Source organism: Aspergillus sydowii (genome assembly GCF_001890705.1).
Source record: "Aspergillus sydowii CBS 593.65 unplaced genomic scaffold ASPSYscaffold_7, whole genome shotgun sequence".
In the NCBI taxonomy this organism is placed as follows: domain Eukaryota; kingdom Fungi; phylum Ascomycota; class Eurotiomycetes; order Eurotiales; family Aspergillaceae; genus Aspergillus; species Aspergillus sydowii.
The window spans coordinates 232,301-258,001 of record NW_024467865.1 but is presented as its reverse complement, the minus strand read 5'-3'; the positions used below and the strand labels follow the sequence as shown (position 1 = coordinate 258,001).

General features: G+C 52.3%; 12 protein-coding genes across 12 annotated transcripts; 3 read left to right on the top strand and 9 right to left on the bottom strand.

Moving 5' to 3' along the window:
* Positions 1–49: 49 nt before the first annotated feature.
* Positions 50–2,544, bottom strand: ASPSYDRAFT_1052340 (fungal specific transcription factor domain-containing protein). Its single transcript, XM_040839831.1, has 6 exons — positions 2,022–2,544; positions 1,894–1,974; positions 1,237–1,847; positions 999–1,184; positions 462–951; positions 50–413 (listed from the first exon to the last, which is right to left on the bottom strand). The coding sequence occupies exons 1-6, from the start codon at positions 2,391–2,393 to the stop codon at positions 276–278; spliced, it is 1,878 nt and encodes a 625-aa protein (XP_040701183.1). The 5' UTR covers positions 2,394–2,544; the 3' UTR covers positions 50–275.
* A 765-nt stretch (positions 2,545–3,309) lies between these two features.
* Positions 3,310–4,346, bottom strand: ASPSYDRAFT_46526 (uncharacterized protein). The gene is made up of 2 exons (XM_040847254.1): positions 4,005–4,346; positions 3,310–3,931 (listed from the first exon to the last, which is right to left on the bottom strand). Exons 1-2 carry the CDS (start codon positions 4,290–4,292, stop codon positions 3,350–3,352), a joined length of 870 nt encoding a protein of 289 aa, XP_040701182.1. The 5' UTR covers positions 4,293–4,346; the 3' UTR covers positions 3,310–3,349.
* A 4-nt stretch (positions 4,347–4,350) lies between these two features.
* ASPSYDRAFT_69564 (alpha/beta fold hydrolase) lies at positions 4,351–6,386 on the bottom strand. The gene is made up of 2 exons (XM_040850477.1): positions 4,731–6,386; positions 4,351–4,682 (listed from the first exon to the last, which is right to left on the bottom strand). Exons 1-2 carry the CDS (start codon positions 5,997–5,999, stop codon positions 4,632–4,634), a joined length of 1,320 nt encoding a protein of 439 aa, XP_040701181.1. The 5' UTR covers positions 6,000–6,386; the 3' UTR covers positions 4,351–4,631.
* A 453-nt stretch (positions 6,387–6,839) lies between these two features.
* On the top strand, positions 6,840–9,433 carry ASPSYDRAFT_90666 (uncharacterized protein; the record flags this gene model as incomplete). The annotated part of the gene is made up of 7 exons (XM_040852369.1): positions 6,840–6,969; positions 7,020–7,074; positions 7,121–7,221; positions 7,274–7,336; positions 7,408–8,780; positions 8,831–8,983; positions 9,047–9,433. The coding sequence occupies 7 exons, from the start codon at positions 6,840–6,842 to the stop codon at positions 9,431–9,433; spliced, it is 2,262 nt and encodes a 753-aa protein (XP_040701180.1).
* A 29-nt stretch (positions 9,434–9,462) lies between these two features.
* On the bottom strand, positions 9,463–11,774 carry ASPSYDRAFT_79582 (uncharacterized protein; the record flags this gene model as incomplete). The annotated part of the gene is made up of 5 exons (XM_040851008.1): positions 11,605–11,774; positions 11,092–11,300; positions 10,885–11,029; positions 10,510–10,825; positions 9,463–10,458 (listed from the first exon to the last, which is right to left on the bottom strand). The coding sequence occupies exons 1-5, from the start codon at positions 11,634–11,636 to the stop codon at positions 9,463–9,465; spliced, it is 1,698 nt and encodes a 565-aa protein (XP_040701179.1). The 5' UTR covers positions 11,637–11,774.
* Positions 11,775–12,357: 583 nt separating this feature from the next.
* On the bottom strand, positions 12,358–13,669 carry ASPSYDRAFT_90664 (uncharacterized protein; the record flags this gene model as incomplete). Its single annotated transcript, XM_040852368.1, has 5 exons — positions 12,358–12,501; positions 12,564–13,159; positions 13,215–13,354; positions 13,412–13,541; positions 13,588–13,669. 5 exons carry the CDS (start codon positions 13,667–13,669, stop codon positions 12,358–12,360), a joined length of 1,092 nt encoding a protein of 363 aa, XP_040701178.1.
* A 59-nt stretch (positions 13,670–13,728) lies between these two features.
* ASPSYDRAFT_46521 (uncharacterized protein) lies at positions 13,729–15,256 on the bottom strand. Its single transcript, XM_040847252.1, has one exon. The coding sequence runs from the start codon at positions 15,133–15,135 to the stop codon at positions 13,888–13,890; it is 1,248 nt and encodes a 415-aa protein (XP_040701177.1). The 5' UTR covers positions 15,136–15,256; the 3' UTR covers positions 13,729–13,887.
* A 64-nt stretch (positions 15,257–15,320) lies between these two features.
* Positions 15,321–17,430, bottom strand: ASPSYDRAFT_46519 (uncharacterized protein). The gene is made up of 2 exons (XM_040847251.1): positions 16,870–17,430; positions 15,321–16,805 (listed from the first exon to the last, which is right to left on the bottom strand). The coding sequence occupies exons 1-2, from the start codon at positions 17,093–17,095 to the stop codon at positions 15,514–15,516; spliced, it is 1,518 nt and encodes a 505-aa protein (XP_040701176.1). The 5' UTR covers positions 17,096–17,430; the 3' UTR covers positions 15,321–15,513.
* Positions 17,431–17,585: 155 nt separating this feature from the next.
* Positions 17,586–18,801, bottom strand: ASPSYDRAFT_46516 (class I SAM-dependent methyltransferase). The gene is made up of 7 exons (XM_040847250.1): positions 18,760–18,801; positions 18,533–18,708; positions 18,455–18,480; positions 18,366–18,403; positions 17,917–18,307; positions 17,702–17,868; positions 17,586–17,649 (listed from the first exon to the last, which is right to left on the bottom strand). The coding sequence occupies exons 1-7, from the start codon at positions 18,783–18,785 to the stop codon at positions 17,616–17,618; spliced, it is 858 nt and encodes a 285-aa protein (XP_040701175.1). The 5' UTR covers positions 18,786–18,801; the 3' UTR covers positions 17,586–17,615.
* A 561-nt stretch (positions 18,802–19,362) lies between these two features.
* On the top strand, positions 19,363–20,873 carry ASPSYDRAFT_1179383 (uncharacterized protein; the record flags this gene model as incomplete). The annotated part of the gene is made up of 3 exons (XM_040840346.1): positions 19,363–20,115; positions 20,181–20,527; positions 20,573–20,873. 3 exons carry the CDS (start codon positions 19,363–19,365, stop codon positions 20,748–20,750), a joined length of 1,278 nt encoding a protein of 425 aa, XP_040701174.1. The 3' UTR covers positions 20,751–20,873.
* A 1,075-nt stretch (positions 20,874–21,948) lies between these two features.
* ASPSYDRAFT_1051949 (uncharacterized protein) lies at positions 21,949–22,954 on the bottom strand. The gene has a single exon (XM_040839830.1). The coding sequence runs from the start codon at positions 22,741–22,743 to the stop codon at positions 22,132–22,134; it is 612 nt and encodes a 203-aa protein (XP_040701173.1). The 5' UTR covers positions 22,744–22,954; the 3' UTR covers positions 21,949–22,131.
* An 818-nt stretch (positions 22,955–23,772) lies between these two features.
* Positions 23,773–25,246, top strand: ASPSYDRAFT_1179377 (uncharacterized protein). Its single transcript, XM_040840345.1, has one exon. It carries the CDS (start codon positions 23,797–23,799, stop codon positions 25,183–25,185), a length of 1,389 nt encoding a protein of 462 aa, XP_040701172.1. The 5' UTR covers positions 23,773–23,796; the 3' UTR covers positions 25,186–25,246.
* Positions 25,247–25,701: the final 455 nt, after the last annotated feature.

Below are 25,701 nucleotides of genomic sequence, written 5' to 3'. Positions count from 1 at the left end.
TTCGTAGGGGAGCGAGAGAGCGAGCGGCGCAACCTTCCCAGAACGGAATTATTTTCTGCGGGGGGGACGGAGTACCCACATCTGCGGCAAACTATGATCTGATTGGAGGATATTTCTACCCTTCTGGGAGTCTTTCGGCGGCGATTGCTCTACTTGGTCATCGCCAATTCAATACCTCGAATCAATAACGTCGTCTTCATGGACCATATATCTATTTGAGTTCTTCGTTCAGGTCTTCAAGCTCAATTCCAGACCGCGTTACAATAGATATAAAGCTAACGCACTGCGCTCAAGTCTAAATAATCCAAATTAAACGCCTCCTCGGCTTGGTTCATCGCCTGGTGTTGCATACGAACGCGACTACGAATATTCATTCGCGATCGCTCCATACCAGCTCGATTCGGTGGGTGGTTCTCGTTACTGTTAGAATAGAATGGTTTCGAGGCGCCAGTAGAACTTACAGCAGAGGCAGGATTAATATCCCAGGGAAGACATATCCTCAGACTCCCAGGAAGCAGGCAGGTAAGAAGATCAGGGAGGGAGTCTGTACGAGGGAGCTGGCCGAGCGCGAGACTAAAGTCCACTGTTGTTGTGATGAGGAGGTACGCTCGTGGTGACTGCAGGAGGAATTCTTTCCACGTCGGCGTTTCTGCAGTTGTCTTCTGCGGTTCATCTGTAGTACTGTCACTGAAAGTTGGTGATTCCTGGCTAGGTCGGAGGACTGGCTCCGAGTCGGACGATGACTGGAGTTGGATCGCGGTGTACGCTAATTGCAGAAAGTGGGACATCCCGGCTGATATTATGGGTGCAGCCTCGTATACTTGTTCAAGGTGTTCGACGATCTGGCCGAGGGTGTCGATTGTGCGCTTGTGCATCTCCCTTTGATGCGGCGACGGGGAGAGACTGACGTTGATTGCGGTTGTCAGGAGGGGCATGGGGAGGCAGCCAAGGCTATTCCTATCAGCACAATATTGACTTTGAGGAGTATGGGGGATTACACGCTCAGAGGAAGGACGTGGGCGCTTCCACAATGGCCGAGATACTCCATTAGGACCGTCTGTTGGGACATGTAGCTGTACAGCTCGTCTGCGGTTCTTTGGAGTTTCTGGTCGTAATCTGAGACAATCTCAGGCTGCTGTTGCATAATCAGCAGTTCAAAGTGAGCAAGGCTGATTCGTGCGACACTGCATCTTGTTAGCTGGGTCGCAACTCGCAAGTGAAAGAGTCGGTACGTACTAGTAGTACATGTAAATCAGATTTCCGAATAACGTAGCCTGCTCATGGATGATCCGCGGCATCAGGAGAAGAAGCCCGGTGGACGACTTCCACTTCTCCAATGGCCTTTTGACGCGCTTGACCATAGTTAATCTGTCTCTGCAAGCATCTCTGGAAAGCGATACGGTGTTGATTCCGTGCGAAGCATAAACAAGCGGCATCATATCGGACAGCGCCAAGGCGAGTTCATAATACTCCTTGAGGATTTTCATTAGTATTGCCTTTGTCTCTGCGTCGTACACAAGCGAGTTCCCAATTTCACGAGCAAAGACTCCCTCGTCAAAGGAATCGAGAGCAAGCCCCGGTTGAATCTCTGGTACTTGAGTCCGGCGGTGCAGTATCAGGCAAAGATATCGGTCGCGGAGAATAATTGACCACCAGAGCCGCTTTTTCTGCATGGGGTCTACCGTTGGCGAGAGTTCCGGGAGTCGATCAATAATGTGAGCACTCTGGATAGCCAGCGTCAACCAATCGCTTCCAGCTCGCGGTTCTGCAGCAGATGCATGGTGGCTGAGCAGAATCGCCGCTTGAGTTCGAGCGAGGGGTTCATGCTCAGCGAGATCAAAGAGAAGCTGGAGCTCGTAAGTGGATGGCCATTTATTATCAGTGTGTGCATACTTTGGCTCTTTTGTAGAAGTGGCTCCTTGCGTCGCTTTTACTCTGGAAACCACACCGTTGAAGTGTGGTGACGTTGATATACTGGTTTGGTTTGGTTAGCCTCGAAGCGAGATGGACAGTGGACGTACCGGACAGCCCGCAAATAGTACGGCCTGCAAGACAAGTAAGGGGATTTTGGCAGTCTTGGCGCTGCATTGCGTATAGCTCTCCCAGAATCCTGCCTCGTCTATGACTGGCAGAGTAGGATGGAGGTGAAGAAAGTAGTGTCGTACGAGCTCATCTAGGGCTGGCGCGTCGGGAACGCTCAGGCTTCCCTTATTAGCGAGCAAGGCCCAGTCCTCTTGCTCCAGGCTGGCCTCGTCGAGTGCTAGAAACTGATAACTCGACCAATTGAAGTGTCCTGGGAACTGCGGCACTGCGTTGAAGCTGTCGATCCCAGTGATAGCCGGATTGTCCCCCATGTGGCCTGAATGCTGTGGACTGGACGACCCGGTGCTCATACCTTGACAGGGGTTGATAGGAGAGGCCGATGCCGTGGTGGAGTTGAGTCGTAGTGAAGATCCACGGACTCCGAGATACTTCGACTCTTCGAGTCGTGTGTTTCCTTGTGAAGCAATGATATCAGTCGGCTCTCCGCAACTTGTCTATCCGACTGCCGAGAAGACGGCGAGTCAGCGCTGCGAGTCAGCTGTGGGTCATGCAAGCACGCGTGATAGCATTATGCATAAATTATATCTCAGAAATATGGTTCCTTCTGTGTCTTCCTGTGGAATTGACTAATTACTGAATGAGCACTAAATGGTCACTGGATGTTGTTTAGTTCCGTGTATTCTAGTTTATTTGTATTGCGCTTACTAATTATATAAACAACAGGCACACAACAAACAACACAACACACATCATGGATCACACACATGCGTTCAATGCAAATGATGTCTAGCGACTGCTGGACATGTGTCTGCAGAGGAATAACCCTGAGATGATCTGGACTTTAGCTATGAGAACCACGTCTATGATTGTGTACGCTATGTCTTGGCTAGCCATTTGCCGCGCCTGAAACGAATCAGATGCGGTGCCACCGCAGGAATAATAAAAACTGGTGGGACTCGAAACGTGATGAGCTACTGCCTTAGCACACCGGAATCCCGCTGTGTCTACATCTTGACTCCTTATTCCCTGGATTATGGTCCCAGGACTGTGGCCGATTGCCCCTTCCTAGTCGGTTAATTTAAGCTTAAATTCACAGGAAAGAGCGAACCACAACTTGCCTGTCCAACAATAGAAGGAGCTACCGGAGCTTACTCTTGCCTTTTATAGGCGAATTAAATCACCTCGACGATTAAAGGAACGATGCGGACAGATGCGCGAAGAAGCTACAACCATCGATATAGAAGTGGACGCGATGTATAGGATGAAGAAAAGCAGATTCTCTACGGTGGCTGTATATCACTGCCCATCAAACCCCAAAATTCTCCTTAATAAGCCCGTAGACATTCTTCACAACCCCAGCAATGTTCTGCACGGAGTGGCCACGGCCCTGAGGGCCAGGATCATTCAGTTCCTGGACAGACCGGACCCCATCAACACCGACCTCCAGCACCGTCCCACCAACATTCTCCGGCTTCGTCACGAGGTCCAACATCGTCTGTGCCACTTGTTCGGTCGTTACCCATGGGTCATCAGCGTCTTCGTCCACCCAGGCTAGCTTGTCAGCCGTCCAGAGCGACGTCTTCACGCGGCCCGGCGCAACGGCATTCACACGGATATTGAGACTGCGCTCGAGATCTGCGAGAGAGCGCACGAAGCCTGATACTGCGTGCTTGCTGGCTGCGTATATCGGAACGGGGAGAACGGCCGCTTGGGCTGCGACGGAGGAGATGTGCACTACGATGCCGTGGCCAAGTTTTTGTCGCTGGAATGCGTCGATGGCGAGCTGGGTGGCGCGGATGGGGTGGGTGGTGTTGATCTCGAGAGTCTTGAAACTATTCGAGGCGTTCGTGTCGGTTCCTTTGTTGAAGTGCCAGAAGTTCGAAAATGGCTAGTAGATCAGCAAAGATATCGTTCACGAGTGAAAACTAGCTATCTAGCTAGAGGCTTGCAGTTGCACGTACTGGCTCGAATACACCAGCTCCAGGACAGACGATATCGAGACGCCCGAAGTGCTCCATCGTCTTGTCGAATGCATTCTGTAGCTCCGTCCAGTTTGTAACGTCGGTCTGGACAAACATGGTCTGGCCAGTTGAAGCAGTACCACTGACTCCGATGTCGTCTGGACCAGGGTTTAAATCGGCAATAGTGACATTGCAGCCTCCAGCGACCAGCTTCTTGACGAATTCGAGGCCGATTCCGGATGCCCCGCCAGTGACAAGGGCAGTCTTTCCTGCGATGTCCAGGGCCATGCTGGAATTGTTGGACTAAAATGCGGTATTACAGGAAAGTTTACTTGTATCTGGATATCTGAATTCTGAATACTGAATTCTCAATTCTACTGTCTGAATCTCCTCCTTATACCAGCGCCCCCGCCCATCTGATAACCGGATAGGCCCCACCAGCCCCCTGTATTGCGGGGAACCCCGTCCGAGGTTAATCGGGAGTCTTGGCAGCGGCGGTACATCAATATACTTATGAGTATTTAAACACTGATGACCAATATACAGTCGCATTGGGATTGGTAGACAGCTATAGTGCCCTAATCCATGGCCTCCAAAACGAATTCAGTACTAAATAGAGGGTTCTCGTCAAGCACGAGTCTTCTGGATCCAGTCGATCGCATCGATCAGATACGGAATCTGGCATTGTCAGTACGCTGAGAATAAATAACCTGGCAGGGGACTCACAAATCGCCCCGGACTCTCCGTCGCAGGGAAATGTCCCAGTCCAGCCATCTCCTTAAACTCGGCACCTTTGATCTTCTTCGCTGTAGCCTCGCTCATCTGCGGTGTCGTACTCCAATCATACTCTCCAGTCAAGAAATATATCGGACACTTCCTGACATCAATCCCCCCAACACGATCCCGTGCATCAAAGCCCCCAAAATAAAAATCCAGATCCCCATGGAAAATCCCATACGCCTGCCCACTATACGTATGCCAGATCAACCGCTTGTTCTCAAGCGGCGCACTCGGCGCCATCATCCCATAGATCCAAACCGGGTTAAACAACGACTGATTCACCAGCGGCGACTTATCATTAAACTGTCGCTGCATGGTCAAATAATCACACCCCTGCAGCGGGATCGAACCACCAGCACCGACCTCATCCGCACGAATCGCCACCGCGATACACACCTGCCCGGCCATCGACGCACCGCAGATAATCGGCCTGTCCAGCTTCAACACTTTCACAAACTCCCGGATACACCCCACATACGCATCCTCCGTATTGGTGTGATTCCCAGGGAGATGGTTCTCCCCCGGGAAACTGCGCCCGTGGGCAGGGAGGTCAAATGCATACATGGTGCATCTCTCACGCATCCGCGCATCGTTCATCACAGCGTGGTATTGCCGGCTATCGCTCCCTGCCGTGTGTAGGAAGACGATTTCCTGTGCGCCCTCCCCGCTTTTCTCGTAGAATACCTTTGATCTCCCCCAGACGGGGGCCGAGATGTAAACATACCTCCCTACGAGATGATCCTCGTCGGTCTCGGGCTGCGATTTGTCCAGCACTGTAGGCCCGTGTAGACCCTCTCGGATTAGGGAGAGGAGGTGTGTGGTGAGGTGTGCGTATTGGCTGTATTTCTCGCGGTTGCCGAGGACTCCTGCGCCGTCTTGGACAATGTTCATTCCTTGGATGCCGACGAAGCTGGTGTAGGGTGCTTTGGGCGTGGGAGAGAAGAAATTGGCCCAGTGGGAGGGCTGGGCTGTTAGGGTGAAGTCGGCGGCCGAGGGCTGGCCGGTTGCGACGATTGTGCGTCCGCCGGGGGACACGGTAACTAGGATGGTATTGTTTGAACCGGTTGATTGGATGCCGATTGTGACTTGTTGGTAAATACCCTCTGTGCTGATAAAGGCTTGCCATTGGGGGTCTTGGTCCAGTAGCTGGGGGAGCTGCTTAAGCGATGCAGCAACGGCGTCCGGAAGGGACTGCCAGATTTCGGGGGTCGTCATTGTGGGAAGCGGTAAATATCAGGTGTGGTGTTATGGGCAATTATGATATGAAAGTGCAGCCTGAGGGTGTCATCCTATTTATCTGCTTATTCCTCTCACCTGGTGGGCGGGGTTGGACTTAAGGTTTGGGGAGAGCCGGATCTGGCCCTATGAGGTACCGAATCGGCTATATGATAAGAGGAGAATTTGCCTCTCAATCGCTGACTCGATCAAGCTGTTACTAAATAACTGGTTGCCTCGTGGTGCAAAACATGCAGGCGACATCATCAAGGCGGGGTTTGCGGGGATATACAACTGTTAGGGTATGCTGGTCGGGGTACAGTCCCGCCGCAAAATACGGCGTTATATGATAAGACGGCGTTTACGCTGGTCGGACCGTTCTTGTAGTGATGTAAGATTTTACTCAATCATGAAGGCATTTGCACCTTTGAATCTTAGAGTGCTTTCACGTGTAGTTGATCAATGGATAACGGGTCCAGTCAAAGATGTTGAGGCAGACGAACTATATATACAGATGCGCAACACCACGCAGCACTACCGATGCAGAGTCAAGGAGTTTATTGGGAATATCGGCACTTCTAATGTATCTTGGCGCGCCCAGTTAATTTTGACGGGTAATGTTCTTCTCGGTGTGTTACCGTCCGATATTACCCAAATTCGGCGGGCGTAGATTGGAGAATGAGCCCTTCCCCAATTCCCCAATTCCCCAATTCCCCAATTTTTCATTCCCCAAAACTGCCAAGCCCTGATCTTCCCCGCAGTCTACACCCCCAAACTCCAAGGCATTCCAACGAGTCTCTGCTGGAGAAGACACTGAAAGATTTGAACTCTAGTTTCGTTATGAGTCCCCGAATCACACGAAGCACCCCAGCGCATACCCCAGAGCGGGCTCGGCAAAAGGCATTCAAGTGTAGTGTCTGTGAGCGCAACTTCAACCGGCGCGAGCATCTACAGCGACATTTGACAATTCGTACGCTCTGCACTGGCTGATGTGACTATATAACTGGCTAATATCTCTAGACTATGGACAGAAACCGTTTACTTGCTCTCAATGTAGCTATGCCTGTCGTCGCAAGTGCGTCTTCCTGGAACCTGGCCGTGCTCTGTCTCACATTTCCTAGGGATCTGCTGAATCGTCATATCAAATTGTCCCACGGGAATCAGTCTCCTGTCAGGAAAGAAATTACCACCCGACGGGGTAGTGAGTATGGCAATTTTCAAGGTAGGTGGCTACTGCTCGGTTGGCTGGGCTTCACTGACTATCGTTTAGACAGCCGGCTTCATCCTTCAATTCCCCAAACTGATGAAGGTCCTAACCCTGTCGACAATAGTGGCCAGTTAGCTTCCCCCTAGGCCATCCGTCAAACTGGCAGCTTGGATGGTTTAGGAGCATTAATGAATGTGGAAGACCAGGTCCCTGCGCCTGTTTTCCCCGGTCCCGACACTGTTCATCAACCATTCCCCATCAACTATTTGGACAACGTTGCATTACCGTTTCTTGTGGAACAGCCTGCCCTTTTCCCAGAGCTATCGATGCACGATCTATTCTCCCAATCTCCGCTCGACAGCGCTGTTGATATCCCGTCTGGGCTGGAAAGCGCCCCTCTCCAGGATCAAGGCACCCCAACTCCCCTTGCCACGCCACCAGATGTTGGACGACACCACGTACATCTCGCGCCATTCCTGCGAGTCTCCCAAGATGACTGGCTCTGGTTGTCCGGGGAAGTCTCCCTCTTCTCGTCTGTTCTTCCCCCCGGCTACGAGATTCCTTCCCGCCATGCAATATCTCGCTACCTGCACGGCTTCATGAATGGGTTCCATCCTCACTTTCCGATTATCCATCCCCAGACCTTGTCGCTGCGGGAGATGGCACCTGAGCTGATTTTATCTCTCGCTGCGGTGGGAAGCCAGTACTGTCTTGAATCGCACCAGGGTCTAAAGCTGTTCCCCCTCGCTCGGTCAATTGCTGCAGAGAAGATTCGGCGTCGTGATTTAGTTGAATTGGATGGCACGGTGGACAGTTATACAAACTCCCCTCGGCGTCAGACCAAGGCTCAATCAACTTTGTCTCACATAGAAAGCAGACTAGAGCCGCGGGTGAAAAGCAAAGAGTCGACGAACAATGACCGTGAAAGCAATGAGCTAGTCCAAACTATGCAAGCGTTGTTCTACCTCATGGCCATGGCAACATGGGGCGGCGAGCATCGATCTCTAGTTAGACAAGCCATTGCTACTCAGAGTATGCTCGCGGTTCTAGTCCGACAGCATGGTTTAGCCGACGATCCCACGGATTCAGACTCTAAGAGTTGGAACGAGTGGGCACGCGCAGAAAGTGCACGGCGCACAAAATTGATCATCTATTGCTTCTTCAACCTCCATACCATAGTATTCAACCTCCCATCCCCATTGACAATCTCAGATATTCATCTCCGCTTACCATGTACGGAATCAGAGTGGAAGGCCCCCGATTCAGATATCTGGCTCAATCTCCATAGGAAATCACAGTCTGCTCCATTCTTCCAAGATTGTATCTCGGACCTGCTTCAGGACGAAACTGGACCGCCTGCCTGTTCCTCCCTCGGAAGTCATGTTTTGATTCATGCGCTGATACAACGCATCTTTTCAATCCAGCAGGCTAATAACCACGGTAGTAACATGGTCTCGGGCCCATTTCTCAGCTTGCGCCAGGCCTTGAAGAAGTGGCAGGTTGGATGGGAGATGAATCCGGAATCATCCGTGAGCCCTCTGGACAAACATGGGCCTATTGCTTTTAATTCAGCCGTGCGTACTACACCATCGGGGAGCTAGAGCATTCGCTAATCTCTTAGCAGGCACTGTTCCACCTCGCGAATATTCGTATAGTTACGGATATTGGGGCGGCGCGTTCGCTTCTCGAACAGGATCATCTCCAGATCGCCAGAAGGCTAAGAGATCAGCCCATGTTGCACAGGGGTCCTACTCTGGTACTCGCTGCACGACATGCCGTATGTCCTCTTAATCCTAGTATATGTCATCCCGCATTATTTCTCCAAACTGACCCGCTCCAGACAGTTGCGCTATGCTCACCCGTCCAAATGGGCGTCTATTTCGTCGGCCGAGTACCCAACTGGTCCGTAATGCACGCGGTTTGCTCTCTGGAGTATGCGTACGTCCTCAGTCAATTCCTGCAGACTGCGATATCGACAGACCTGGAGTACCCGCTACAATCGGACGAAGTAAGCTTGTTATCTGCGATCAAGGAGACATTACGCGAAGTGGAGTCGTCTACACCAGACGGTGATCCCAAATCTATTGATACCATGCCGCGTCTTCTCGCCGCAAAGGCAGTTAGGGCCTGGGCGTTGATTCTGCAGGGCTTTAGGACGTGGAATGCGGTGGATTTGATTACGAGGGCTCTTTTTGTGTATGCTGATATGTTGGATCCGGATACCTGAACAATGTACTCCTTTAAGAAATCATCACATCAAAGATACCTCCTCGACTCACGACCCCCAGTCCGACATATCCCCTCCCTATCCCACTCCTCACTCCCAACCCCCAAATTCACAATAAACAGCCCATCCAGATCCCACCTCCTCTTCACCGCGTCCAGCCTCGGATAATTACTCCCCCAAAACGCCCGCTGAAACCCCGGCTCGTCCGGATCCGCCGTATTCACAAACGACCCCATCCTCGGCGTCTCCAGCGCCCGCAAAGCCGGCATCTGGCTATCGATGAAGTGCTTCGTTGTCGCGGCCGCCGGCATCGTTCGCCGGAATGTAAGCAGCATTTCGGACTCGCGCCAGCTCGGGTGCAAGGCGCTGCTGACGACGGCCTTGTTTGCGCGCACTTCGCCCCCGCCCGACATGAATATCTCGATTAGGTCGCCGGGGCGGTAGGTGAGGTTTGAGACTACGTTCATGATTTGGGCTGTGCCGCTGGGGCTGGGGGAGGAGAATAGGTTTGAGGAGATTAGGACAGACCCTTCGATGCGGCCGGTGCCTGCTAGGTCGAGGGGTCGGGGTTGGTTGAAGTAGGTTGATATTTGCGGGTATGGGGTTATATTGGCTGTGTAGACGGACGAGAACCCCAGGTCGTCTAGTCTGGCGAGTAGTGGGGCGATCCGGTGTTCTATAGTGTTTGTGTCACTGGTATTTGGGAAGAGGATCTCAGTAATGAGCTGGACGCCGTCTTCCTGGATGCCGGAGACAACGGCAGCGCCTGTTCTGTTATCGGCCCGTTTGAGATCAGGGAGGATGTTGACGATTTCTGTTGCGAACTCCCACAGCGCTCGGTCTGCGTCTGGGAACTGCGAGCCTTGTCGGGAGATTGCCGCGGTGAGCGTGAAAACTATTCCTGGGATATCGGGGAATGTCTTGATTGTGGTGTTGACGGTTATACCGAATGTGCCGCCGCCGCCGCCTCGCAATGCCCAGAAGAGGTCTGAGTTCTGGAACTCGTTTGCCACGACGAGGTCTCCCTGAATACTGTTAGTTTACTCTATTAAAACAGGGTAGCCTGACGTAGGTACCTCCGCCGTAACGACATTAAACTCCAGCGCATTATCCGAGGCCATCCCATACGTCGGCCCAAGCAACGAAGCACCACCACCCTGTATAAACCCCCCAGCAACACCAACAGTCGTACAAAGACCAAGAAGGACATTGAATCCCTCATCTGCAGCAACCTGCGAGATCTCCAGCGCCAAAGTCCCCGCACCAAGCGTCACCGCCTGTCCCAGGGAGACCCCTCTGCCGTCCTGTGGTATGAAGTCGTCGACGACCTCTATACCCTTCAACCGATTTGTGTTTATCTGCAGCGACGCAGGCCCACTCGACCGCCCCATACTATCGTGTCCGGTATTCTTCACGACGAGGCGGAGGTTGCGCCGTTTCGCGAATCGGACGGCCGTTGGATCTCCTCTGCCGATTCGGCCAGGACGGCGTATACCGGGACGCGGCCTTGGTGGCAGGGCTCGTCTATATATGATGAGATGTCGCAGTGCCCGCATCCGTCCCAGCTGCTTTCCCAGTTCGTGGACTGTAGCGTAGCTAGGACAGTCATTTAGCTTTTCCTCACTACAAGATGGGGGGGTGTAGGGTAAGGGCTGTACCTGGGTCGGATGCTCGCCATACAGAGTTATTAGCTTGCGATTTCACATAGCTGCATGCGTCTTGGTTGAATTCGGCTCCGTGGCAGGCGGCGCCCACGGGTCGGAGATGGATCAAGTGGCCATTGATACTCTCGTTGAACAGATTCCATTCGCTGGTTGACGGCCAGCAGGGCTCGTGTGGAAGGCATCGGCAACGCCGTCCAGTATCGCTGGGGAATATACTGTTCTTGAGTATGGCAACCAAGAAAATGAGAGCGATAATAAGGGCTGAGATGCGGAGGTACATTTCCTTGTTGGAAGAGAATACTTGACCGCGTAAACAGCCAGGATAGCACACAAGAAAATAGGGTTGATTCTTTGTCAAACCGTCAAGCCAGCTTAGAGTGGTGGACTCTTATAGACGTGTACACCGGCCTGTCCGGAACTGCAATACAAGCCTTCTAGTGGCTACAGCTCTAGAACCCTGGGGACTGACATGGATATAGGGGTTGGCAAGGGAATCTCACTACCAACCCTTCAATGACCATCGATGGGACGCCTATCATGCTGACGCGCAGCGGTCTTATTATGAATTATTGAAATGCCGGAGACGGGGTCCATCCCGACGAGAAAGTCGTTGACATGCTTATGCCCGCTTCACAGTCTGTATCCCGTCGGGTGCTGGAAGGTGTCACAGACAACCTCAACTCCGAGTCAAGGTTGCGCACTGTTCTTTAATCTAGAGGCGCATTTCGAATGCGGAGTCGAAGGCGATAGGTAACATTCCCGTCGTAAGGATCACGGTCTCAGGACCGGTTTTAAGAGCGAGAAGTTCACGAATCCCGCTTATGTTCTTATCGGTGAGCAGGATGCGCGTCAACAAGGCTCATCACAGAGATAAGAGCCAATGGGGTGAGTTTGTATTAGTTCAACGACTGCAAACCCTGTTCATGGTATCTGTCGGCAGCTCAAAAGTCCGAGCTGAGGTGATTGTGTAACCAGAGCTGCTGATGTGCTCCGGTGATATTGGTCCGTGGCCTTCCCAAGTCCCAACTTTTGGATTCAGCCGGATGGGATTTGAATGCGACGTGGAAGCTGGTATTTCGAGGATGGATATCGAGAGTTGTCATGCTTAGTGGTTATTATGATAATCAAAGCAAAGGCATTATTATTCCAACTGTCTGGACAACAAGACTGGCATATTGGACTTGAAATGGACTTCTTCGGTAGTATATAGGGTATTACAGGTTTAGGGAATACAATATAAGCAGATTAAATAGGACGCTTCTACTCAACAATAGAAAGCAGCCACTTCTTCATAGCAATGGTTGATTGATACTCGGAGTGATCACCCAGCATCAGGTTCAGAATCGGCGCAATGTGGCCTTCACCAGGTGCAATAACCACTTCAGTCTTGTGAGGGTTCGCTAGCTGAATAACACCGTCAGCATTCTAGAAATCCAGACTTATCTGTGAGGTGGACGTAAACACACCTTGAGATTTGCCGCAAAAGCTTCATGCGAGTCCACCATAAGATCATCTGCGCCAGTGACAAGCAGTAGCTGTCTCGCCTTGACATTACTCCACCAATCCACCGGCGCTCGTAAAGGCTCATTGTACTTATCCAAGGGCTTCTGTCCTAGCCAGTTCTCCGCACTAACGCTCGAAGGAACAAGAGACACGCAGTCCCGGTTTATATTCCGTTTGATAGACGGCCAGGTCTGGTCAAAGCTCACCCAAGGACCCATCAGCAGAGCGCCAGCCAGGTCCTCATGTATATAAGGACCTGCGGGAATACTTGGATCAGGATGAGGATGAGACAGATGGGAAAGAATCCCAAGCACCAGGTTTCCCCCGGCCGAGTCCCCTCCCAGAATTATCTTTCCGGGCTCTTTGCCTTCCACCTCCACCAGGTACCGCAGGACATCGAGCCCTTCGCGCAATTGGCACGGATACTTTGCATGCGGGGCTAATGTATATGGCGGGACGAGGACAGCGAATTGGTTTCCTATACTTCTGCACACTGTCTTGACTATACCGTTGAGATAGTCAAAGTATGCTGGATGTGCCGGTGAGTAGTAGTTGCCGCCTGTATATCTCAGTCAGGGCATTCCTTATAAACTTATAAAAAGCGCTCGGCATACCGTGAAACCACACCAGGACATAGACGGCACTGCTGCTCCCAACCCAGTATCCGTGACCGGTCTCTCCCCAATGGGAGGTGTACGGGACGATTCTCCTTGATCTTGCGAATTCATCGTACGACGTTCCTGTGGTTGTGAGTCTATGACGTATGCGTCAGCGACAACCACCAGACAACAAATGCTGGGAATGGACTGACTGTATTTGGCGTATCGTAAAACTTTTTGTAATTTGTCTTAGAAACGCATGAGAGGTATAGGCCCGGAATGTCTTTGCGTTGTCGTTTCCAGCAAATGGAAACTTCAGAGCGGCGTAGGCTCCTACACCCACTACGGCATGTCAGTGTCTAATAAGTAACCGGATGTAGAGCCCTACATGCTGCTATGACCTTCCACACGAGACTGGCGATTTCATGATATGTGAGCTGGCTGGGGTATGGCAGTGGTGGGTTGGGCATTGTTGCGGTTCGTGTACCCTAATCGCCTTGATCTCTGGGCGGAGGGTCGATATAAAGAACAACTGCGAAGACGTCAAAGCGATGTCATAATTCGCCGGAGGCAATGTACTAGACATACTGTATATCACTACGCTTGACAGTATTTGGGATATAGAAGTACAGGAATAAATACAAAAACGCCTTGAATCCTCATTAACTACCACGCTCTCCTTTCGGATTCACCCCGTCCCTTCATCTAGCTCCTTGATATCCTGCAGTGACTCCTCCGTAGGTTCCCAAATCAAATGCCACTGGAACAGATCCTGCAATTGCAGTCGATGCCGCCTACACAGGATATAGTAGTACGTGAGAAGCACCGGGGACGCAAGCGACGGCATCACATCCGCCCAGTCCCAAACAACATCTCTCGCCCTGACCAGCCGCCACATATGCCTCAGATACCGTCTCACATTCACGCCCTTGGTCTCCCACATCAGCATCCCCGGGAAAACCTCTCGACGGACCTCCTTGCCCCGTCGCCCACGCGGGGGGTCTGTGAATTCGTCCATGCTGCTGCTTGTGAACGCGCGCGCCAGCTGCGGGCTCCCAGACCAAAGATGGATGCCGCTCGTTGCGCGCGGATTGCAGTCAATCGTCACCAGCCTGTCCTTCGTCTCGACAAAGTCAAGCCCGATCTGTCCATGTAGCAGCGGGTATAGCCCCTCCCCAAGCCGCTGCACGTATGTCTTGATTCCATCATGCGAGCAGGACTGGAAATACACAGACGAACTACCATCGATTGTCTCAAGAACGGGGTAGACTCCATGCGCCCGTAATGTTCCGTGGTTGAACACGCTATACGAGCAATACCGCGCCCCGCGAATCCACTCCTGCGCCACATACTGCACCTCCTCGCTAACGGGGATATCCGAGGGAATCGGTTCCCCGGGCTTCAAGTGGTAGACGCCTGTATTCGCGCGTCCAAAAACGGGCTTTAGCGCCCATTCCTTGTTCTCCGTATCAAGATGCTTTACGTCCTCTATACTCTTGCACAGATGCGTCTCGGGGGTATCAAGCCCACAAGCCCGTGCAATCCGCGTATAATGGCCCTTACTATGCAGACAGGCGAGAAGCGACCAGGGCGGGGCAAACAGTTTCGCGAGTATGACTGGGTCCCTGGACTCGGCGAGGTAGAATTCCTCCTCGTGCATGGGGATGATGTGGTCTATTCCCCAGGCTGCGACGGCTTCTTTCACGCCGGAGATGTACCCCGGTGTGTCGGTTCGCGGGGCCGGTACGGCTTTGCTTCCTGCGACGGCGGTGGAGAAGCGGCAGACATGGTATTTCATGGGGTCGACGCAGTAGACTTTGCATCCGGCGAGGGTGAGTTGGCGAGCGAGATCGAGAGTTACGGGGAAGCGACCGTTGCTGAGGAGGATGTGCGGTGGTGGGTGGGAGTGTTTTTTCTCTTTGTGATGGAGTTTCATTTTGGGTATCATCAGTAGCAATCAATAAACATATTAATGTAGTATTATTATTATACTGGCCATTGTTCTTTTCTTTTTCTGTTTTCTTTTGGTTGGCTTGAGATTGTCAGGTTGTGCTGGTGATATGGAGCTTAAGTGGAACTGACGTATGTATGAGATGGACAGCTGGGCGGGAACACATACAACGTCATTCCAACAGAACTATAAAGTTTTAACTAACTGGTTTGGTAAATTAGCTTGTAATTACTGTTTTCGTTTAAATGGCTACCTAGTCTAATACACACCCACTGATTATAGTGTTGCTTGTGGAATGCTCTATCACCATTTTTTATAAAGCACCATGGCGTATCAAGGCATACTTTTGAATCGCACCTATAATTATGGACGCCATTTAAAAGCCGGGTTCCTCCAGTCTAGATCTTGGATCTGCTTCTGAGACATCCCCTCCAGAGCCTGACTAACATCAACCATCTCCCTCTTCTTATTATCCCACTCCATCCAGGCCCAAAGCACAACACTGAGAATCATGATCATGCTAGCCGTGGCAAGGTTCAATCCATTCCCGATATGATAGTCCGGAGCATCGAAATCCAAGAATGACCACGTAGAAATGAGACCCCCGACATTCCCGAGCATGACATTTGTGCCGATTGCTGCGGAGCGCGCAGTGTCGGATACAACGTTGTTTGATACGTGCGCGTTGCAGAGGGCTCCGAAGGGGAATGCACCGCTGGCTATGAGGAATGTTGCGCTGTATCGGACCTTTCCGTCGGTGCTTGCTAGGAACATGATGTAGCCGCTGATCATGAGTAACGGGGATAGAACGAAAAATAGCATGCGGTTGTCCCAGCGCCAGCTTAGGAATGGGATCACTAGGTTGATGAAGGCGCCCACGATATAGGGAGGGACTGTATGGAGTTGCTGTTGGATAACCGTGGCATCTGGGTAGATGGTCTGCACAATCGTCGGTGCAAAGAATGCCAGACCTTGAACGGTGATGTTATCAAGTAGGAAAATAAAGGCAGTTGATAGTGTAACAGGGCACAAAGCGCCTCGCAGCATTTTTGTCTTGTCGATCTTGTCAAGGACTTCTGTTGTTGCAACACGCTCTGCCTTGAGCCGGGCTATCGCAAGATCCTTTTCCTCCTGGGTCAACCAGCGCGCAGTTTCCGGCCGATCGGTGAGGGTGAAAAAGGCAATTATTGCGACGCCAATGGTGACAATGCCCTCGATCGCAAAGATCATTCTCCAGGTATGCAGGCCACCGAAATGGTCTAATCGTAAGATGGCCGAAGCGAGCAGTCCTCCAAATGCGCCAGCAAGGGGCGCAGTAACGAGATAGAGAGATAGACGAAAGGCCAGCTCGCTTCGCCGATACCATCGTGATAGATAGTAGGCGATACCAGGCATCATGCCTGCTTCGAATATGCCCAACACGAACCTGACTCCTGATGCCTGGCCCACAGTGTGAACGAAGGCTGTAGCGAGCGATGCTGCGCCAAACAAGAGGGTCGTTAATGGTAAGAACCACCCTGGACCCATCACCTTGCAGCAGATGTTGCTTGGGATCTCGAATATAATATACGAGATATAGAACATGGATAGAATCTGGTTGTAATCATTCCCTTCCATGTTCAGGTCAGTGGCCAGACCAGCGAGTCTCGCGTTTCCTGTCGACCAATGCACAAGTTTAGATAGACAGAGCTGACGGGGGGAAATAAACGCCGTACTGACCGATATTGGCTCGATCAATGAAGCAGAACAAGTACAGCACCGCGACTGTTGGAACAATGCACAGGTCCAACCTCCACCGTAGACGGGACTCTGCAGCCTTGTCGAACTCCAGCAGGGCATGTCCGTATTGGTCGGTGGCTGCCTGGCCACGCCCAGCGACTTCCTGGTGACTTGCGATGGCTTTCTCATCTCCAGCCGTCTGGTCTGAGAGTGTATCGGCTGTCATCTTTGCGTTATGAAAAGGCTGCAAAGCTAGGAGGCGGTGCGGGGAATACACCCACAGCCGGATCTTTTATAGTCAATAAGACACTCGGAAGGATTTCGGATACTAAGTAGTCCAGATTGTTTCGGAAAGCAAGGTCGTTATGACAGCTGGAGTGTGGCAGACTTCCTGCTTCCCCGCATCTCCATAGCAGCGGGCGACGATCTGGGGAACAAAGAAAGTCAAGCCGTCGCATCGGAAGCAGATCGGATATCGGAAGTTTATTGAAGATCCTCTTCGTTAAAAGGATTCCTACGCCCTACGCTTGGGCCGCGAGCCTGGGCGGATGTGACGGCGGCACACCCGCCGCGTCGGATAGCGGCATATAAAACATACGTTGATCTAGGTGCATCAAGTACGACTAGTTCATAAGTTTGTTATTTGGTTCATAATGAACGACAAAGATTGAATTGCAACAATAAAGTGACTGAACTACAGTCGTGCGGGCGTCTGTATAGAGCAGTCTGAGATTTAGATTGAATTGTTACTCCTCCGGCTTCTGCGCATAAACGACATGTCTAGAGGACGTCAGTCAGTTGTTACCTAGTTCATAGGAGACATGAGGCATACAAGTCATGCATCATATGGACGCTCCGATCCTTTGCATCTTTGCGAACCCGCGAAAGAAAGGCCTGAACCTCCTCGATAGTCCATCCCAGAATGCCAGTGAAAGTAGCGCTGGTAAATGCCTCTAACCCATCCAACATCTGGTACATATTCAACGCGCCAATGTCCTTCTGCAGCATCGTTAGCCAGATAAGTAACCGGGAAAGAGAGCAGCATACCATCCTCCGCTCCCTCGGCCACGTCCCAAGAGGCAACTTGAACACTTGCTGTTTAACATTGACAAACCCCGTATCTTGCACAATCTGCTCCAGATCGGCTCCGATGGTGATAGGCCGGTTGATCCGATCGCAAGCCTCCTGCAGCAACTCAAACAACCGGTTCACGTTGTTCCCCTCCCTGATTGACCCGTCCTCGGAGTAATTGACGAGATTGAATTCCTGGAACTCGAGCCAGCCCCCGGGCTTTAGCTGGTCGTACGCCTGTTGCGCGAGTCTGGGCCAGTCCACGATGGAGCCGCACATGTACCGAGAGTGGATGAAGTCGAAGGGCGGGCGCTGCGGCCATTCTGCTTCGACGTCGTCGATTTCGAAGACGACGTTTGGCGGGACCCTGAGTGATATCAGTGGTCAGTATATGACACCCTGAGAAATGGGGGCTATTGACGCACCATCGGGGCTGGATAGGGCTGAGGTCGTTGCCCAAGACCTGAAGAGTCGGTCAGCACCTATCTATATTTATCATCAATAGCCGACTCACCTCTTGCGCAGATGGGAACTGGTCCGCTATGTGCACAGTTAGCTGCCATTCAACTTGACTCGGTATTGATAGAATTACCGAATTCTGTAGCCCACAGCCCCGTCCCTGTCCCAATATCCAGCACGCGAATCGGGCCGTCCTCGATCGGGGCCAGGAATAACCGGTCGTTCAAGACCAATTTGAGAATATGGTGAATCNTATCAAGGCGGTCTTGCTCTCGTTCGTCATTAGGGAATTTATAGCCTAGACGCGAAGTAATTAATCGTTCCACTCCGTGCTGTGCTTGGTGGGTACGAACTCCCCTCTTTGTATGAATGATATCGCCTCCCATGCTGCCAGTTGTAACTCGTCACCGCAGACGTCAAGGAAGTCGCATAGCTTGCTCTGTATTGGAAATGGGTCAGTGCTGGGGAAGCTGGGTCCTTGAATGGCCTACATTTCCGAGCTATACGCTTCATCATCCGATGGGAGCTGTTCCGCGTTAATATGTTTGACTCTTGATAGCTGGTCTACTCACATTCTGGTCTACAGGCACAGCAACGCTCTGTCTCTCTGAGGTTTGGCCTGTCATTTTCGTCTGGGAAGAGATCGGCTGATGGAACCAGAGATGGAGACCAGAGATGGAGAATAATCGGGAGTTCGGATCAGACAACACGCAGTGGGGGAGGATAGCCCGGTTTGTTCCATCAGAAGAGCTAGGAAAGAAATGGTTAAGCTGGCTGCACGAGGATCCTTTGGCGCGCCGTCATTGCGTATCAAATCCACCAAAGCGTTGCGCCATCCAGTAGCTTCATCCGCTTCATCCACTGGCGTCGTCCCGTGTCTTTCCCCTGACACTGACCGTTGTTTGTGTGTCTGTTCTTTTGTTCGCTGTTGTATATTCTCTCTACACAATATACATCTACATCATGGCCGCAACCCCGTTAACCACGCTTGCAGACCAAATCTCCTCCTCCGCCTCGCTGATATCCCAATTCCTCCAGTCCAACAACCACCCCCAGCCCTCCTTCGCCCCAGATGCACCACCAGCCTTCCCACCCGCCCCAACACCCATCACCAACGCCCGCCAAACCCTCCTCGAAGCCGCCCAGACAATCGTCGACCTCATGACCGGCCCCGCGGAACACCTCCGCTGGCTCGCCTGCCGCTACCACGACATGTCCAGCCTTCGCTGGATCTACCACTACAACATCGCAGCCGCCATCCCACTCGACCACCCAGTACCTTTCGCAGCCGTCGCACACACCGCAGACGTACCCGAGGATATCCTCAAACGAATGGCCCGCCACGCAATGACGAACCGAATCTTCATCGAGCCGGAACCCGGTCTCATCGCGCATACGGCCTCCTCGGCCCTGCTTGTCCGCAGCCAGGCACTGAAGGACTGGGTCGGATACACGACCGAGGAAACGTACCCGGCGTCGACGAAGGTGGTTGAAGCGCAGGAGAGGTTTGGGGTGAGCGATGACCCGTCGCAGGCCGGGTACAACGTTGCCTTTGGGACGGAGAAGCCGATGTTTGTGCATATGGCGGAGGATCCGGAGCGGGAGAGGAGGTTTGCAAATACCATGGTTGAGATGACTTCGACGGAGGGGTATGGGATTGGACATCTTGTGGGCGGGTATGGGTGGGATGGTATTGGGGGGGCCACAGTTGTTGATGTACTTTTATTTCTTGTCTTGTTTCTACTTGGGAGGGTTACTGTTACTGATTTTGGTGATTCTAGGTGGGTGGTTCAACCGGGCATGCGTGCATTGCCATAGCGGAGAAAGCACCGGATGCAACTTTCATTGTCCAGGATCTTGCTGGCGTCGTGGAGCAGGGGAGGAAGAGTCTACCTGAGAGCCTCAAGTCGCGGATTACATTCCAAGAACATGACTTTTTCACGCCGCAGCCTCAGTCTGCGGATATATACCTCCTGCGGTTCATCCTGCATGATCATCCGGACACGGCTGCAGTTAACATCGTCAAAAGTCTCGTCCCGGCAATGCGAGACGGCTCCAGGCTATTAATCAATGATGGTGTCCTTCCAGAGCCGAATACTTTGCCGAGAGGGGAGGAGAGGATTGCACGGTGAGTGCCTGAACCAGATTTCTGTCTCATGCTTATATCGGATAGGATCATGGACCTTGAGATGTTGACTACATTCAACGCACGCGAACGCCCATTGGCAGACTGGATCAAGCTTTGTTCAGAAGCGGACAACAGGCTCAAGCTGCATTCAGTATCAAAGCCAGAAGGCAGCGTCATGTCGATTCTGGAATTCGTTTACGTGGGAAACGGCAGTCAAGCATAGATTTAAGGACATCGCTGCTAGTTTCTATCGTTCATTCATCGCCAGGACTCAATATACAATTTCGTACAACTATACCCAGTTTATATTCACTACACCCACACAGCACTCCCATTCAGTGGCATAGAACCCAACAGCCGGTACGTCATATGCAGCAGGGAATGTGCCTCAGACGACTCCTTTTCACCCAGTACATACTGAATCTTCATCTGGTTCCGGTCCTCGTGGATCTGCGGTGAATGTGAGAGCATGTTCATACGGTTCAGCTGCTCGACAATCGGTTCGATCATGGCGCCCAGCCGGTGCGCGGCAATGTCGCTACGCCCGCAGAATCGCAACACCGCCAGGCACGAATCTAGATGGGCGGCGAGCTGGGGCAGACTGTGGTTATCGTGCTCCGAACCTGGACTGCCGCCTGTGATGTACTTCAGGCAGATGCCGAGGAGGAGGACGACGCAGGTGTCAAAGACGGAGCATCTACTGAGTTAGTTACCGTTATGCTTATCTTGTATGGTTAGGAGGAACGTACATGACTAGCCAGCACCGCGTGAAGATTGCGTGCTCGTTGTACAGCAGCGAAGCAATGCGCGCTAGCTGGACGGCGAAGTCCGTATTAACGTCACTGATATGTCGAGGAGCCTTCTGCAATAGGGCCTCTAATGGGGGTGGGGCCTGCTCTTGTTCATGTTCTTGACTTCGCTCCTCCTTCGTGTCCTGGTTTTGCATTTGTTGCTCTTTCCCCCGAGAGGCGTGGTTCGAGGCCTTGAACAACCGACAATACAGCTGCAGCCGTGCGTCAATATAAAGTATATGCACTAAACATAGAGAGCGCTCCTGCACGAGGGTTAATGTTTTCTCCTGCTTATTGAGCGCGGCCAAGTGCAGATCTGGTGGGAGGGCCGCGTGCCACAGATCGAGTTTGGCGGACAGTTTGGTTGCGTGGATCCAGCAATCGCCATGCTTGTAGTGCGCTATTTCTTCCTGGATCCCTGAAGCCAGCACGGCCAGGCGCGTCATATGAGACTGGATCAATCTTGTGTTCTGGGCCTCGCTGCTTTGCGAATGCACGTTTAGGGTTACGGTGCAGCGGACCTGGCCTGTCAGCTGCTTGATACGTGAACGATGTAGGATGTACTGACCAGATCAATCTCGTTTTGGTTCAAGCAGTTTCGGTAGCCAAGCGAATATGACAGCCATCTAGAGGGTTAGCACGGTTACCAGCCTCATGTTTGGTGGCATACCCTTCCAGGAAGACTAATGTCTGCAATATCCTCCTACACTCATCACTCTCGACTTCAGTAGGGGCATTCTGCAAAGCCTCCTTCATCTTTGCCCTCGCCAGGTTCAACGCAGTTACTAAGGAGCTTAATTTGACCATCATCCATCACTCAATATGGGAACACTTACTGATCAACAGCCTCGCATTCGAGCATTTGTCCATGATACAGGTCATACCGAGACAAATAAAAATCCGCATCCCCTGGATCTGGTCCGCCTCAAGAGCCTCATGCAAGCTCGTCGACGCAAGGTAGAAAAATGCCACGCGCGCTTCCTCCGGGATCTCATCGGACTTGTAGTGACTCCCGATCGCAGCGCAGGCCGCAACCTCCACGATATCCTGCATTGACGCATCGTTGGTGCGGTATACTTTGTCCAGCAGCTCGCCAGCCCGCTTCTCGGTCATCACGTAGAACAGCGTCGCAGCGCATTGGAAGAACGCTTTTACAGCACGCCGGGTGATCGGCTCGGCTGGGAGTCTATCACGGCAGTCCCTACGGTCGTGACCATACTGTCCTCCATCCATCTCCAAAGATCCCAGCAATGGATTTGACGTCGACGCGGTATAGAAGAGACTCTGCATATCCAGTTCCTGCGGGGTGCTACTGCTTTGGTAAGGTCCATCAGTCGAGGTCGAGGTACTCCCGCGTTCCACGCCAGTTCCCGAATCAAGCTGTATCGTTAAGGTACCTGCACTTCCATCCCCATTGTCATTCATCTGTTGGACAACCTGCTCCAGGTACGCGTTCCGCTGCTCCAGCGCTTCAATCCGCGCCCGCCAGTCCTCCCTCTTCCGCCCGTCCACGGCGGTATACTCGCACTGGGCGTGCAATCTCCGGCATCTCGCGCAGGGCTGAGTGCCATCGCACTAAGAAATGTTAAAATCGCATCCAAGACTAACGCCGTAATGCGTCGGGAAAAAAAATGGGAAAGTATGGATAAGGTACCCGCTTGCGCATTCCGCGACATCGCTCGCACGCCTTGACCGACTTTGAGACTTTGGCAGTCTTCTCGGGCGGCTGTGGCGGCGACGGACCGGCCCTTGGGGCTAGACGCCGCTGAATACTACTACTGCTGCCGTTTCCGTTCATGCTGGATATAATATCCAGAGAGTTGAAAGGGAGTTTCCCTGGCAGCTGATGGCGGGCCTGGGTGATCTCATGCAGTCAAAGTTGCATCCAATCAGCGTCCGAGAATGTCCCAAAATTCTTCCCGGAATAAAGTTCCACAAATCAGATAATGTTCGTCTTTTTTCCGTCTTGGTGCCTGAGGCTCCTACTCCATTAGCGGTATTCCTTGTACATAGACTGCCAGGAAGTGTAGGATGTCGCTATGCTTTACGGTTCATCTACAGTCTGTCTCGTTAATCCAGGAAATAATTAATAAATAAAGCTAAGATAACTGTTTTGACCTTAGGGTCTTGATCAAGGTAAGCCTTTGTGGCTGGGTGGAAGCTGCAGGTTGAGCCACGACAGCTGTAGATGTCTAGACTTCATACCATATGGTCAAGTTAAGGCTGAAGCTAAGTCTCACCCCCATGCACTACGTATTAGCTGCATTTCCCCACACGGGACCACCTTGATAATCCGGGGTATACATACGGCTCCACCTCGGAGAGCGCTGTCTATAGCTTCTTGGCTGGACAGGCTATTCACTCGGCGAGACTCCAATCCGCAGTACAGGGGGATGACTTTTATATAAACTGGCTTAGACACCTAGCTGGCGGACCAGGGCAGCGGACACTACGCGCATCTCCCGTAAAACGTGAAATATGGCGCCCATTTCTTTACTCCTCCTCGCAGCAGCCCCCGTCGTAAAGGCTTCCATCGCAATCGCAGATCCAGGCGACTACGCCGACCTCACGGCCGACACTACAGACAACGCCCTGCTCGCCGACTATACCACAGACAATGGCGGGCCCATGGTCCTAACCATCAACATCACCGGCCCATACTACTACACCGACACGGACGCCTCAATCGACCACACAGCACACTCCGTCAACGCCAACGACACCAGCGTGCTCGTCGCCACCGAGAACTCCGCCGTGAACATCTCACACGCTTCCATCGTGAAGGAGGGCTACTCCACCTGGCTCAACGAGGCGAGTTTCTTCGGGGTCAATGCCGCCGTGAATATCGCCAACGGCTCAGTCTCGTATATAGACCATACCAACATCACTACGCACAATGGGGCCGCGAATCTCTTTGCCTATGGCGACGGCACGGTTGTGTATGTTGATGATGTGGATCTTTACAGCTCAGGTCCTGTTGCGCATGGTCTGTATTCTGCGGGGAATGGGACGATCTACGCGAGGAATGTTAGGCATTATGCTGGTGGGAATCGCTGCTCTTCGTTCTCGGGGGATAGTCCCCCGGGTTATATCTATGTGACTGATGCGGTTGCGCATACCGTTGGGATCGGGAGTGCGATCTTCTACACTGTCGGCGAGACCTACGGGACGAATGTGGTTGGTGTTGCAGAGAGGTCGCCGAGTCTGTTCAGTGACGGGGCGCAGAAGACGGTCTTTAGAAACGTGGACTTCACGGCTGGTCTGCTGGCTGGCACGGTGATGTTCTCCTCGTCGGACCGGCGCAGTGGCGCGAGTATCTCGTTCGAGGACTCGCGGCTTACTGTTACTGCGGCTGAGGGGCCCGGGCTGTGGTTTGGCAATGTTGCTGCGGATGCTAGGATTGTTGCGACAGAGATTGCTACTGTCTCTGGGATCTTGGTTATTGCCAATACGTCGCAGGTGACGCAGGCGTTTGACCATTTCGCGGGCAGCGAGGAGAACGAGGAGATCCAGCCTGCGCAGGTTAGTGTTGTTGTGGAGGAGTCGGATCTGGTGGGTGACATTGTTGCGTATAATGGGAGTTCGATATCGTGGAGTGTCTCGAAGCATTCGACCTGGACTGGAGTTGCTCGCGTCGGTGGGCATGGGGCTGCCAGTTTCAATGTCTCTGTGGATGCGTCGTCGACTTGGGTTCTGACGGGGGATGTGCACTTGCAGGAGTTTAGGAATGGGGATGAGAAGCATCAGAATATCCGGTCCAGGGGGCACAATATCTACTATAACCCGACGGCGTCTGGGAATTCCTGGCTGAAGAAAAAGTCATTGAGCTTGCAGGGAGGGGGGCAGATTATCCCTGGCTCTACTTAGGTTGAAGTTCGACCAGGACAGGGAACTCGAGGTTATTACATGAGATGTAATTAGTTGCGAGGACAGTTGGTGTGTAGCTTAATGGATACTTGTTGGTGACTTTCTACTCCAGTTGACGTTATAGTACACCACGCTCATAATTGTGCTGAAGAGAGAAGGCCAAGTTCTTCGGACAATAGTCTTATATTACAGGGTACAGACTATATCAGCCAATTTAGAACGACAGCCATTCCTATCAATCTGCAACAGTTAGCACGGAACGCGACAGTTACAAGAATAGTGACATCTTAGCTTAGATCTCCACGCCAGCCCTGAAAACTGAGGTTTACATCGGCAGCTTCTTTGTCCCTTCTAAGCAACTGTGATAGACTCAAAATAATCAACCATCTTCAACGTCTTCAACCCCGGACCCGCTCTTCCCCGGATGCCATCCCCGGATCGACCGTCAAGCGAACAGATGGATCCGGTCTATGCCTGCACAGACGAGGAAGACACGCTAGCACCTTCAGCTCTGCA